The 15298-nt window shown below is 38.1% G+C and overlaps 3 protein-coding genes and 1 pseudogene across 3 annotated transcripts; 3 read left to right on the top strand and 1 right to left on the bottom strand.

The window, feature by feature from the left end:
* Positions 1-807: 807 nt before the first annotated feature.
* On the top strand, positions 808-3220 carry LOC133733776 (uncharacterized). The gene is made up of 3 exons (XM_062161414.1): positions 808-1394; positions 1513-1614; positions 3082-3220. Exons 1-2 carry the CDS (start codon positions 885-887, stop codon positions 1561-1563), a joined length of 561 nt encoding a protein of 186 aa, XP_062017398.1. The 5' UTR covers positions 808-884; the 3' UTR covers positions 1564-1614; positions 3082-3220.
* Positions 1621-6351, bottom strand: LOC133733774 (cytochrome P450 71D11-like). Its single transcript, XM_062161413.1, has 2 exons — positions 5042-6351; positions 1621-3697 (listed from the first exon to the last, which is right to left on the bottom strand). The coding sequence occupies exons 1-2, from the start codon at positions 5945-5947 to the stop codon at positions 3062-3064; spliced, it is 1542 nt and encodes a 513-aa protein (XP_062017397.1). The 5' UTR covers positions 5948-6351; the 3' UTR covers positions 1621-3061.
* A 1770-nt stretch (positions 6352-8121) lies between these two features.
* On the top strand, positions 8122-9408 carry LOC133728218 (probable 2-oxoglutarate-dependent dioxygenase AOP1.2). Its single transcript, XM_062155625.1, has 3 exons — positions 8122-8568; positions 8672-8990; positions 9108-9408. Exons 2-3 carry the CDS (start codon positions 8802-8804, stop codon positions 9366-9368), a joined length of 450 nt encoding a protein of 149 aa, XP_062011609.1. The 5' UTR covers positions 8122-8568; positions 8672-8801; the 3' UTR covers positions 9369-9408.
* A 1778-nt stretch (positions 9409-11186) lies between these two features.
* On the top strand, positions 11187-13914 carry LOC133730745 (probable 2-oxoglutarate-dependent dioxygenase AOP1; annotated as a pseudogene).
* Positions 13915-15298: the final 1384 nt, after the last annotated feature.

Here is a 15298-nt window from a genome sequence, read left to right as displayed (position 1 = left end):
TTTTTTAAAAAAAGTTTGGAACCCAGCCTAGCTGGGAGGCTCAGTCCTACACCCTGTTCTATTTATTATATTATAATTATGATCTTGCATGCTACCGATATACCTATTGCTGTCTTATTTCCCTACAGTTTCTCGACGACATGATCCAATAAAAGAACTAAAAAAGTGAACCAATATGTGACCCAAAATCCAACAAATGACTTTGGTCTGAAACCCAAATCCAAAAGTCACCTAGATCCCAAATCCAAACAATACACTGTAAATCCAAAAAAAAAAAATTGTCCCATGACCCAAAAAAACAACCTAGCAACCAAACTCTGCTTAATTTAAAAGAGTGAAATTCACACTCCATGTATTTTTTTTTAGTATCTTATATTTTGTATTGTTGTAAACACCAAAATTTGAGAGTGAAAATTTCATCAAAGTAGGAAGAGAGTGTAGATTCCAAATTTGAGAGTGTAATTTTCTAAATTTATTTCTCCTAATTTAAAACCAGTTTGAAAAAATAAAAAAATAACACTAAATTATTTGACTAAAAAATGTTGAAAAGATTAAATAAGGATTTTCTATTGGCCAAATCTGTATTCCTAATGGTAAAAGGAAAGCACACTACAAAAATGAAGAGGGTCCTAATGTCTATCAAGGCTGTTAGATATTCCAATCAAGAGACGCCGCGTGTAAAAGTTTAACAACAGCAAGAGACTATTGGAATTTCGAATGAGGATGCAGGGCTATTTACGGTATAAAAAGCTTAAATTCAATTGGTGAGGGACTAGGAGAGTAAGTCTATAAAATAGTAACGGCACTTACGCATAACTCGCTTGTACATCTTCTCCTTCGTTCTCCTTCTCACTGGTTCTCTCTTTCTCTCTCTCAATTCAAAGATGCAAACCCTAAATCCCAACAACCACGAAGAAGAGTACTTCCCTTCCGTGACTCACTGCGATTACGACTTCGCTTACCAGATCTGTGTCGCCGACGACCACCAAGATCTTGATCTTGACCTAATTCCCACCAAGAAACGAAAATCGCGACACGACGACGACTGGAAGGTCTCGATCGTCTGGAACGTGATCAGAAGCTTTTACTGTTCCGACGACCGCACGCGGCCGATCGTGGACGTCGATTTCAAAACGGCGACGTTTCGCGATATGGAATTTTGGTTGTTTACGGAAACTGACGAGAATGGGGTTGGAGTCATCGACAGGATGTTGACTGTAATTGGGCGTATTGTTGAGGACGGCGTGCCGTTTGACGACGTCGAGGAGATGATTGCGCAAATACGGCGCGTCGTTTGTTCGGCTGTGAGGTCGGGAAGGCGGAAGGAGAATCTGGATATAATGGTCACGGTTCGAAACCAGTCTGGATTGCCGCGGAGAGAATATGAAGCAATGGTTCGTGGAAAAGTGAATTAGATTTAGGGTTTATCTTAGTTTTTGAAATTGATGGAATTAAATTGTACACATGTTTAGTTAATACAATTCTTACAATTCTTTTCGAAATTGACTGCAGAACTCTTGTCATAAAATCTCAATCAACACACGTTTCCAATGTTGCTCATGAAGTGGTCAGCAAAATTCTCTCGTTCTGTTGAGTATCTGTAATTCTCTCATGGTGAGTTGCTTTTCACTCTTTCTTTCAAGTTGTTGCAGTGATTTCATATGGTTCTTCCGATATTCATTAGTCTCCCACGATTCAATCAGATGTAAGATCTAAATATATCCTTTTAAGAATGGTTAGTCTTTGTGTAGAAATGACAACATATAATCCCCACCCCACTAATTTCATGATGTCATAGAGATTTGAACCCGTGACCTTCACGGTATCCGTTAAACCAACACGTATTGGAAATAACTGACATGCCACAATACCCAATGAGGTTGGTCTAGTGGAAGCATGCTAGGCTGCAAGTAGGCCGGATGCTGCAGAACTTCTTCTGGTAATAGGAGGTCTCTGGTTCGAACCCCAACTTGTGAAAAACATCCCTTGAGGAGGGGTCATACCTAAGTTGCTCTCGGCCCCAGAGTGGTAGCTCACTTGGCCACCATTTTGCTTACCAAAAAAATAAAAAAATAACATGCCACAACTCACGCATTCTCTGTTAAAACTACTAATCACCAATGATCTGCCACTCTTACTTTAGTACCTGTAGTTATAGTCGTATGCAAACTTAATCCAAGCTTTCAATTTAAACAGTTTAGTACCTTATTATTTTTGGTACTAAATTGAAAGCTTGGATATAAATTTGTTTATTAAATTCTGATTTGCTCAAATTTACGTTTACAGAATTCTTGGCTTAGAGCCTAAAACCGTATCTTCCAATGAGATTACATAAAATTTCATATTTCCCCTGGGTGTGTATCTTCTGTGTGCTTGCAAAAAGGGCAGAAATTTGACCAAGGCGAGCACTAGACCATACCAAAGAGTAGAACCCTCTGGTTTTTCCCTATTCTTATGTCAACAAGGAGTAACTATTTATTGGATTAATTCATTCCACATCAATGCAAAAGGGCAGAAATTTGACCGAGGCGAGCACTACATCATATATACTAGAGAGTAGAACCCTCTGGATTTCCCCTATTCCCATGTCAACAAGGAGTAACTATTTATTGGATTAATTCATTCCACATCAATGCAAAGAACAATTTCATACAGTTTTGTGGAGTGAAGGACGAATGAAATCATATAGTCAGCTGACTGACCCCTAGCTTTATACATCACACACGAGTAAGGACATACAGAGTCGTCCTATATCCTCTGGTATGGTGTTGACTGGTTTTGTTTCTTACTGGTTAAGATGACCAGTTCTACCAAATCCAAAGGCACAGGCTCTACAAGAAACCAAAAATAATAGAGATTATTCTGATCTCGTTAGGCATTTTTTCTATTTTGTTAGTTCAAATATTTTCATTACCTCGGTAAATCTATTTATATTATTCTCAACTCAATAGAATCATCAAAGTCTTTGATTGCTGCTGTCACTAGATATTGTAGTTTTTGATTACATGGATAACAAAAACAGACAGTGATTTCTTTGCAAGAATAAAAACAGTTGACTATTTTACACTTGGGTTTGTTCAGTTGGTGGAGGATGATATGGGATGGGTATAAGGCGCAGATCTTCTTTTCTACGGACTGTAATGCCAAAGGCCTCAGTCATGTCCAGGTCTTCATGTTTCATTCCATTTGGGAGTTTCCAATCAAAATGGTATAATAACATTGCAAGTGGGAGCTCCACATTGGCCAGACCATATGTTATGCCGGGACATATTCTTCTTCCAGCACCAAATGGGATATACTCAAAGTTTGTTCCCCTGAAATCAATTGAGCTATCAAGGAATCTCTCTGGATGAAAGCTCTCAGGTTCAGTCCAGTACTTTGGATCTCTACCAATTGCCCATCCATTGACAATTACCTTTGTTTTGACAGGTATTTCATATCCACCAATCTCACACCTCTCTCCGCATTCTCTTGGAATTAACAGAGGGGCAGATGGGTGCAATCTGAGTGTCTCCTTAATAATTGAGTTTAAATATTTCATCTCTTTGATGCTTGTTTCACTTACCTGCCCTTTTCTATTGAACACTTCCCTCACCTCATCCTGTGCCCTTTTCATTATTTGTGGATTTTTAACCATTTCTGACATTGCCCAGTCTACAGCTGTTGCTGATGTCTCACTTCCAGCTCCGAAAATGTCCTGAAAGTGATTAATTGTCAAATTTTATATAGTATTTATATTAAATACAGTTCTAATAGAGTAATAGGAGAAACTATTTATAGTTTATAGCTTTACTTAAACTCCTAAACCCATTGCTAATGATTTTCTATGTAGCAAAAATTTATTATTTTTGAACACAGGTAAGCTCACTAAAGTTCCATCAAGAGTGTCAATTGACAAGTGAGGAGAACAACCTACAGTAGCATTATGATACTTTAAGATAATAGTGCATAAAATTAAAGAAAAAACCAACTTTATCAACTGTATAATATATTACATTGTTTAGAATAGAAAGTAGAGCGATCTTGTGAGGTCTGGCTCTATAAATTTGAAACATATAGGCTTTAGGCTTTTGAGTGTAAAATATCTCTATGTATTCTTTCATCTTGATTTTAAGGTTGATATTCTTGCTGTCTCCATCATTGGACTTACAAAGCAATTGTATAACTCCTGTTATTTATTTATTTATTTATAATTATTGTATGTTATATCCTCCATGTATCTATCTATGACGATTAGAAGTAAAGAAAGTTTGACGATGCTACATGATTGTTTTCTAAGTTAATAAATTATAAATCCCTTTGCACATATTGTGTGAAACTTCAGTGACTACCGGGTGGACTTGATCTATGGGGTCTCTCTCAGTTAGTTCTTCTCCAAGAGACCTGTAGATCAAGTCCACTTGATCTATGGGTCTCTTGGAATTGAACAACTTGAGAAGTTGAGCAGTTCTTGTCAAGACGAATTACTGAAGTCAAATTCTAAATCAAAATCAAGGCATCATAAGAGTAGGTAATGGGGTAAGGTGTGTGTAGGATTGTGGTGCTGAGTATGTAGTATCTATCAGTTTTGGCAGGTATAAAGTTTCTGCGTTTTTGGGTTGTTGGTTTTGCTTATCATGTATGTGTTGCTGGTACATAATGTAATGATCAATAATGCTAAGACTGTATGTAATATAAATGCCTTTGCCATGATTAAAGATGTTAGCAGCTATCAGCTTTTCAAATCTTATTTTAGGATCACTCAAACTGAGCACCCAAAAGCATTCTCAAACTGAATATCTTCGAAAATATGGCAGATGCAAAGGCAACAAAGGAAAGCGTAATGGTCGATTAACTTGGGTTTAAGCATGGTGATTGGCTTAAACAGTTAGCCAAGTCGATGTGCAACTAAGATCTAATGCTCCTTCAGCCTCATGGTTGCCTTCTAGGTGGATGAAAGAAAATAAATTTTTCTAACATTCATGAGCTCATGTATCTGGAACAAGCATTGAAAATCATGGCTAACTTATCCAGGCAAAGTATCAGTAGAAAGTTTACTTACCAAGATTACTGCTTTGATGTTGTCAGTAGTTAGGTTAAACTCAGGGCCATCATTACCCTCGTGAAATTTTAAGAGTACATCTACCAGGTCTTCCTGTGCTTCCCTCTCAGAACCTTTTGATGTTGCCTTATCTTTGTGTTCTTTGATGATGTTTTCCAGTATCTTGTCAGTTTTTTTGTGCAACCTTTCAAGTTTAGGCCTCATCCCAGTTATCATATGAAGCAAACTGAAAGAAGGAAAGACATCTGCAAGATCAAAGCCTCCTCCCAATTGTATACCTTCCTTCACAACATCTATAAAATTTTCATGATATTTGCTCTTTTTACCAAAGGCTGCTCGTGAAGTGATCATATATGTAGATGAGTGAATTTTCTCTGTAAGATTGATAGGTGACCTGGCTTTCGAAGCAATCCATTTGATGAGATTCAGCATCTCTTCCTCTCTAATAGGTCGATAAGATTGAACACGCTTTGTGCTTAAGAGCTCTAGTGTGCAAATTTTTCGCAGTTGTCTCCAGTAGTCACCATATTTTGCAAACACAATGTTTGTGGCGTTGTAAGACACGATGGTTGCAGCAAGGAGATGGGGCCTTGATGCAAAAGTAGCGTCGTGAGTTTTCATCACCTCTCTGGCAAACTCTGCTGATGAAACAACTACGGTGGAAACTTCTCCAAGCCTTAGGTGCATAAAGGGTCCATATTTCTTGGCCAAGTTTCGCAGACTGTGATGGGGTAGAGATCCAGCAAGCTGGTGGATGTTCCCTATAAAGGGTAGCTTGCGTGGTCCTGGTGGTAGATTTGAACTGGAGCTTTTGGTTTTGCCTCTTCTTGCTATTTTGAGTACCATAATCACAAAGAGAGAAAAGGTAATTAGTATGACATGGAAGGAAGAGAACTGGAGGTCCATGATGAAATTTTTAGTGACAATGAATGCATTTACCAATCTTTGGATTATGTATATATAGCACAGGATGTAGTAATGCCTTTTTTTTAATGCAAAATTTCTATCAAATTGGCTTGTATGGAACAATGGATTTTCTTGTTGTCAATATTAAAACAGGAGACTGCAATAATTGATATCAGACCTTCAGTGTCTTTCTTTTTCAATTGCATAAGATACTAGGCTTTCCACATTTGATTTCATTTTTTATATCGCCTTCATTGTCTTATTGTGCTAACAACTTAACCAAGCCTACAAAAATGAAGGCATGTGGGGAGTGTTTGATTTGTGCAACAGGGAGTCCCAGACCGAATATAGCAACGGCCACATTTATCTGGTTTTAGAGAAGGGGGAAAGAAACAAGGGAAATGATCCAGAAATGAGGTAATATAATATAGGGCTCCAAAAACTGTGTTATAACTTATGCATGGATCCCCTCTGCATTGTTTATTATCTTGCAACTTTTCTTTGATCTAAATATTATCTTGAATCCAACTCTGAATCTTTTTGTGACATTCCATTTGGCAGGCAGTGCTGGCCGTCCCTGGCCAGACTCTATGCTAGAGAATAATCACTATGTGCTTAACATCTCTTTCCTCTTCTTTTGAACTTAAAACGACAGCAAACTTTGTTTATGATCAGTTAGAACTAATAAAACAATTGTATCATAGTAGTTTGGAGCATAAACTGAAAGATTATGGCGCTACAAACTTAAATCTTTAGCACAGCATAAAACATTCATCCTGAAGTAGCTGTTGTTCCATGTAATAGCCCATTTCCGGCACATAGGGTTGGGGCGGGCATGACATACTACCATAAATAGTCCTATCTAACCATAGGAAACAAGTCGCAAGGAGAACAAAAATAACAAGATCACCACCTGAGATATTGTAGGCAGCTAGTGAGATCAACACTCGCAATTCAGGACACCAGCCTGAAATTTTATGGTCACGTAGTATGTGCACTCTGAAGAAGACAAGGAAATATACACATGCACACGACAGCAATCTTTGTTGAGGATCACACTTCTCTAAGAGGAGGAACCACATATTGAGAATCGACTTGTAAAGCTCAAAACACAGCCCCAGTTCTCCCTAAACCGTAATACGATTATGCTCTAAAGTACTGTGGAATGGCACTGCCTTGACAATCTAGCTATTTTGGGACTAGATTTTGACGTTGGTGATGAAGGATAGGTCCATTAGAAATCAACAAAGTAGCAGAAAAGTTATATTTTCATCTTGTTCTTCTCAGAAAAACAATTCAAATCATGCAGATTATATGAACCAGATATTCAATTGACTAACCCTCCCAAACCTTTTATTTTGGTACAAAACTTTGGGTTAGTTCAATTCCTCCAGATGCTTCAACAAGCACTTTGACAAACTGAGATTTGAAACACACCCTTCTCATCAGAACCAAAGTCAACTGCACTGTCCCCAAATGTCTTATGCAATTCTCTAAAACAGAGCAGTTTCCGGTAAAAGCAACTGATCATCTCTTTTTGTACCAAAAAAAAAAAAACTGATCATCTCTTAATTTTCTCGGCTGGTTTTTTGTGTTTATGTTAGATTTACAAATTGATGGAATTAAATTGTACACATGTTTAATTGATACAATTCTTACCAATTCTTTTCGAAATTGATTGCAGAAACTCTTGTGATAAAATCTCAATGAAGACACATTTGCAAATTGCAATGTTGTTGAAGTGGTCAGCAATTCTCTGATACAGTGATACTGTTGAGTATCTATAATTCTCTCATGGTGAGCTGTTTACTCTTGAGTCCTTCTTTCAATTTGTTGCAATGATTTCATATGGTTCTTTCGATATTCATTAGTCTACCACGACGCAATTAGAGATAACATCTAAAGATATCTTTTTAAGAATCGGTTAGTGATGTTGCTGAGATTTGAATTTGTGACTTCTACGGTATCAGTTATTTCAAATAACCTACATGTATTGCAAATATAACCAACATGCCACAACTCACCGCATCCATTTTCTCTGTTAAAACTACTAGGGAACTACTAATCACCAATGATTTGCCACTCTTACTTTAGTACCTGTAGTTTTTCAAATTTTGAATTATTACTCACGGTTAAGTTTTTTATCCAAATAACCCGTTAAGTGATGGTGTGGGCCACATGATTTTGATGATCTGGCAGGCTATTAGAAAACATATGATTAAATTTTGTTATAACGGATTATTTGAATAAAGAACTTTAAGGTAACTCGATCACAATGTGAAAAACTAAAAATCATAATGTACTAAACCGTTTAAATTGAAAGCTTGGATATAAATTTGTTTATGTGTGTAAATTATAGGGTACTAAATGTTATGGTTGTTTTGAAATAGTGTATGATAAGATACCTCTGCAGCTGAGACCTTCTCTATGATAAGGCACCTTTTCAGCCTCCCGGTTTAGATCAAGCAGAAGAATATGAATCCAAAGCCTTACCATGGTTACTTTGGGCAATATGCAAGTATTCCCTTGTTTGAGAGCTTTGGACTTGAAGATGCCTCCAACTAAGACTCTCTGAGAAACTTCACAGAACTAATGTGGCCAAATGGTCATGACCAGTTTTGGTAATTGCATGTATAATGTTTTCATTGTTTAACTTATTTCCACATTTATAATCTTGAATTTATCATTTGGTTAATACTATATATTTCTTTCTTGTTGATGCAGTCAGACTGTAGTTCATATGATAAAGCAGCTGGATGAGCTTAAGGATATGATTGAACTGATGATTCTTGGTAGTTATGGTTTAGGAGAGAAATTGAATTCAATCATGGTATGTTAAACACTGCTTCGAATAATGAAATACAGCTCACCTCCATCTGGGGAGTACATGCAGGGGCTCCATGCTCACGCTGACAAAGTATTAAGCACAATCATTTGTGATGATCAAGTTTCAGGACTTGAATTTCAAACCAAGGATGGACAATGGATCAAGTTTTCTCTATCTCCTAACTCCTTTGTATTTATTGTTGGAGATCCTCTTATGGTACAGAACTACAGATTACAATTAAAGGATTTATAACTTGGGTAAATTAATTAGACCAAACGTGTATACAAGACCTTGAGTAGTCATGTGTTATTGTCCATATATGGTGGCTTGCAGGCATGGAGCAATGGGAGAATGCATCCAGTGAATCATCGAGTGATGATGTGTGGAGAAAACGAAAGATATTATTTAGGAGCATTTGCAGTTCCAGTAGAGGGTACCATCATCAAGGCACCAAAGGAGTTGGTAGATGAAGAACATCCCCAAATTCTCAAGGACTTTGACTATATGGAATTTTCTGATTTCTCCTACTCAGCCGAAGGAATTCTCATAGACTCAGCAACACAAGTGTTTGTATTTTCTGGAATTAGCACTTGATAGCATAAGTTCACACCCTAGTAAAGAAGGATCAGTTTTTTTTTTGCCTTTTTTTCTTTTTTTTCTTTTGTTCTTTTTTATGTTTTTTATGTTTTTTTTTTTCTTACTGCTAGAAACTTTGTATCTGCCATTTGCCTTTCTGGTGAATAAAAGATTTTCCAGTGCCAGGATTCAGACCTGGTAACTGATTACCCGTATGTTTACCTCTGTTATTATTATTATTATTATTATTCTCCAGGGGCATAAACCTAGGAGAGGCAGAAATGAGAACTCTGGCCATATTGTTGAGTAATTGCTCTACTACTGGAACTAAATATCGCAACGTATATTTACCTCTTTAACTTAACGTGCAAGGAATGTAACAAAGTGAAAGAAAGAGCAAAACAATATTAACGGCTGTTAATTTGTATTGAAACAACTTTCCGGTGGCATAAGTATCTATTGTATTTGTTACTGATCTATAGCTAGTGCTGGCTCCTCTACACATTTTTCATCTGTTTCCTTGTAGTGTATCCTAAACACTTTGTTGTAATTTTTCAACCTTAATACCTGGAATATGAGTTGAGCTGTAGTGCGACTGTGGGAGTAACTTTCTCTACTTCACTGATCGTCATTACAAGGCAAGTCCATTCTGCATTATTTTTCAGAGCCCTTTTTTGTTACAGTTTTGTTTACTATATTTTCAGTTGGGATGTTGTAACAGTAATTGCTTCTGATCTTGTCGTTTTCAATAAAATTCGATGACAGCTTGCTTCGATTTTTAATAACAAGGCATATAAATCATGTTGTTGTAGTTATATAATCCCCAAAAACTGACCTTTATTAGTGTTACTGTTGTCGTATTCTTGTCACTGAAATAGTAATCTTGGAAAGTGAAAATTTGGCTCTAGTGAAGAGTGAAGATTGCTCTAATTTTCTCTGATGAGTAATAAAAGTCTATATCTTTGTGGTTTACAATTTGAATGATTCCAGTTGATAAATATGCGCTGGCCTCGCATATATATGTCACTACTGATGTAAGCTTATTTAAATATTAGATAGCATATACATATTATCTATTTGATTCTATATATTCTACAATATATTTTTAAGGGGCTGTGACCACTTACCCAATTTCAGCTTCAAAATTGCCCACTTACTCCACTAAGAGTTTTTTAACCCCATTTACCCAATCTAACAGCTATTGACAGTTTCGCCCTTATTTTAATTCATAAATTACACTCCCCCTCTCTCTCTCTCTCTCGCTCTCTCATCCCCTCCTCACCCAGACCACCGTCAACGATATCTCTCTCTCTCTCTCATCCGCCTCCTCACCCAGACCACCGTCGTTGATCTGCCTCCTTTGCGGCTTCTCGGCCATCACCGCTGGCTACTCCATCATCGAGCCCAGGCAACCATTCATGTCCCCATCAGAAGCAGCACCAGACACCGTGCCAATCACTAAGTCAAATCATCGAGCCCAGGCAACCATTCCTGTCCCCATCAGAAGCAGCACCGGACCACCGTGTCAATCACTAAGTCAAACCACAAATCTGGAGATCAAGTCGACCTCAAACACGAAAGCCCGACCTTGACCCGATTCCAAATCCGATTAGACAGCCCGAGATGCCGAGACCACCTTGAAAGGGAGCCAACCCAAGGTCCTCAATCCCAGGTTTGCGATTTTGCTGTTGGTGTTTGATTCCAAGGATGAGCTTGTGCTTCTTCTTGGCGCGCTCGTCATCGTCGTCCGGCGAAGGAGGAGGAGGGGCCGGCTTCACACTCTTGGGTGCCCATAGCACTTTTTTTTTTTTTTTTTATACACTGTGAACCCCGAGAATGAGGAAGGAATTGCAATGTAACTGTGGGGTTTGTTTGATGGTCTACTGGGGGCAGTAGACACATTATTGGCCCCCAGTAGACTTTGATATGAGGGACATGGATCACTATAGTGTGGTGTTTTGATAAGTTACATGTTGTTTTCTGTGTATTAAAGTCAAATTATCTGTGAATCATACAAAATGGTGCATTTTTGGCCCCCAGTAGACACATTATTGGCCCCCAGTAGACTTTGAAATGAGGGACAGGGATCACTATAGTGTGGTGTATTGATAAGTTACCTGTTGTTTTCTGTGTATTAAAGACAAATTATCTGTGAATCATACAAAATGGTGCATTTTTGGTGGTCTATTGGGAGGCAGTAGAGACATTGGACTTTGTATTGGGGGGCAATAATATGATTATTGGGAGCCAATAATATGATTATAAATTGATCAATTGTTCCTGTAGTGTATTCATTTTGGTTTTGGGAGTTCATACAATTCACTGGACGGCAATAATATGATTTTTGGGAGGTAATAATATGATTACTGGGGGGCAGTAATATGATTACTGGGGGGCAATAATAGCCGGATTCCGGATTCCAGTCATCGGTCGCCGGATTTCGGTTACCGGTTCCCGGAATCCGGTCACCGTTCGCCGGAGTCCGGTCACCGGTTGCCGGAGACCGCGCCGGCCACTGGTCACCGGAGCACAACAAGGTGGAAGGTGACTTCTCTCTCTAAGTGAGAAAGAAGGAGAGGGCAAAAAAGTCTCAAAAAAAAAGAAAAAAGAATTAATTGGGTAAAGGGGAAATAATCCCTTAGAGTGTTTTGGGTAAATGGGGTTAAAAAACAGTTGGTGGAGCAAGTGAGCAATTTTTAGCCTAAGATCGGGTAAATGATCATTTTCCCAATTTTAATTACATGCTTGTAAGCTGATGCATATATAATTGGTTATCTAGTACACATCGTATTATCTAAGCTTTTAGTGTTCTTGTATCTTCCAAACAGCCTCCAAGTCTATTGTCCTTTTGTTCATCAGAACCCAAGATCATAGTATATTGGTAGATATAATGATCTAAGCTTCCATCTCTTCCTATCAATTTTAAGTTTAAACACTATTCAGACGGCCTCTGATTTGGTCCTTGATTCCAGATTGGGATGTTTTAGACAACTTGGAAATGGGGTGTCTGCCGTCTGGTTGTATATCATTGTCACTTCAAGAACTATGCAATATAAATAAAACTCTCTAACAAAGAAGCAATCAGTCATCAGAAAATGGGTTCGGACTCTCATTACCATATTCCAGCCACAGAATTCTCAACCAGTTCAGCTAAATTGGACAACTCAAAAGTGGTTCAATTTGTGCAAGAGGGTTAGAGAGGCTTGTAAAAATTATGGCTTTTTTGAAATAGTATATGATAAGATACCTCTGGGGTTAAGAGAAGAGTTCTTCTCTGCGACAAGGCAACTTTTCGGTCTTCCACTTGAGACAAAGAAGAAAAATGTCAATCCAAAGCCTTACCATGGTTATTACGGACAGTTCCCCCTTGTACCAGAGCATTGGCGTTGAAGATGCCTCCAACTATGAATCCCTTACAAGCTTCACACAAATAATGTGGCCTGATGGTCATGACCAGTGCTGGTAATGTTCTGTTGTAGTTTTCTCTCTTTACTATATGGCTATATGCATTAGCAAAATAGCTAGCATTATGTTTATTCTTATTTTGTGATTTAAAGTACTGATGCTTCCGATGTTGATTTATTTCGTTACGACAGTAACACTGTGATTGCCATGGTGAAGAAGCTGGATGAGCTTAAGGAAATGATTGAAATGATGATTCTTGATAGCTATGGTTTGGGAGAGAACTCAGATTCAATCATGGCGTGTAAGACGCTGCTACGAGTACAGAAGTACGGTGCACCTCCATTAGGGGAGTATGTGAATGGGCTCAATGCTCACACTGACAAAGCATTGACCGCAATCCTTTGTGATGATCAAGTTTCAGGGCTTGAATTTGAAACTAAAGACTGACAATGGATCAAGTTGTCTCTGCCTCCTAGTTCCTTTGTCTTTATTGTTGGAGATCCTCTTGTGGTACATACTCTAGATAACTTCTTTCTAACATATAACTTAGATATGAACATATTGAAAGCTAGAATTTTATTTATTGAACCAACAAGGCTATGCTTATGCAGCAAACATTCAACTTGTAAACTAAACACTTTTTTAATTAGTGCTGAACTTGAAGCTTAGTTAAGGTGTCTCCCTGTATGTGCACGAAACTTATAATTTGACGGTGATAATAAAAACTGACAAAACATTAAAAAGCACAAATGAAGACTAATTGGGTCTGTGGACGGATATTATCTTATTTACGTGCAGGCATGGAGTAATGGAAGAATGCATTCTGTAAAGCATCGAGTGATGATGTGTGGAGAAAAAGAACGATATTCGTTAGGAGCATTTGGAGTTCCAGTAGAGGGTACCATCATCAAGGCACCAAAGGAGTTAGTAGATGAAGAACATCCACAACTCTTCAAAAGACTTTGACTATATGGATTTTAGTATGTTTGGCCTTTCAGCAGAAGCAATGGCCATGGACTCAGCAATGCAAATTTCGGCTTTTGCAGGAATCAGTAGCTGACTAGCTACTGTTATGTACAATCTAGCTCTTTACAACTTTGTATCTGCAACTAATCATGATGCATAATGCAACAACGTGGTGATAAATTTTGAAAACAAAGAAACAGACCATTTTATGTTTAATATATCCAGCAATTCTCACCCACTCGGTTTGAACTCAAAGGTATAGTCTCAACACAAATCTCAGTATGGTTTAAAAATAAAAACTTTTGGGCATCTTTGACCTCTTTTAGCTTGACGTGCAAGGAAAGCAACAAAGGGACACCAATATTGGTTGAATGACTTGAATCAAAGGTTGTGAATAGAAAGAATTATCAAATAGTCACAATTAAGGATCATGCAATAGTTTGTTTAAGTGCAGAGTGAAGACTGGATAGAGGTGAAATTTTCGCCGAAATCTGATAAACTAATTGTTTCTGGTGGCTTTCTCCGGCCTCCGGGTACCTCACACAGAATGCTATACCGCCTGGGGTACCGATCCAACTCCTAAATCCTGAATCAAGAACACAGCGTTAGAGGGGTAAACCGTACCGGACGGTTTACGCCTCTCCGATGCTTGAGTGAGAAACTAATATATATGTGGATCTAACAAATAGTAAATAAAGGAGTTATTACCCGGAAAAGGTAGTTGTACTGATGCTTTAATACTCGAGCATGGGAAATGAGTTTCCCCTATCTTCGATGTGGGACGCATGCTGCTCTCCTGATGCCTTATCAGCCCTCTGTTGTGTAATTAGATGGGCTGTGCTAGCCACGCCCCGGGCCCTGGGTGCCCGGGGTGGCGTCCCCCATGAGCCCCGCCATGGTGGGTCGTGAACCCGGCCCATGACATAGTACCTGGGAGTCCCGATGGGCCCCAGTCGATAGTGCCAAACCTAGTGAAGACTTCCCTAGTATGTACACTAATCAAATTGTACCATCTCTGTGGTTTACTACTTGAATGATCCCAATATTGAAAAATGTTTCCACGCCTGTGTTATGTCATCAGTGATGTTAATTCTCCATTTTGTCCGGAAAAAAGTACGTCCAAGAGTTTTGGATGCCTATTATGATTATTAAACATGACTACAATAATTGATATCAGACCATCAGTATGTTTCTTTTTCATTTTCATCAGATAATAGGCTTTTCACATTTAATTTCATTTGTATCGCCTTCATTGTCTTATTGTCCTAACAACTTATTCAAGCCTACAAAAATGGTGAGTGTTTGATTTGTGCAACAGTGAGTCCCATACCGAATATATATAGCAGCGGTTATATGGCCATATTTGTCTGGTCTTAGATATCACTATGCCAAAAATGTCATCAGACAACAGAAAGCTGATTTTTTGTTGTCTGAGTTTTTCAGACGACAGATACTGTTGTCTGAATACACTGAAAAACAATACTTGTTTCATTTTCAATATATGATCATATTCAGACAACATATATATAAAAGATTGAAATTTTTCATATCAAACCCAAAGTAATTCCCTCCAAGAA

Source organism: Rosa rugosa, chromosome 2 (assembly GCF_958449725.1).
Source record: "Rosa rugosa chromosome 2, drRosRugo1.1, whole genome shotgun sequence".
NCBI lineage: Eukaryota > Viridiplantae > Streptophyta > Magnoliopsida > Rosales > Rosaceae > Rosa > Rosa rugosa.
Note: the sequence above shows the minus strand (reverse complement) of the source record. Positions and strands in the feature narration are given on the sequence as shown.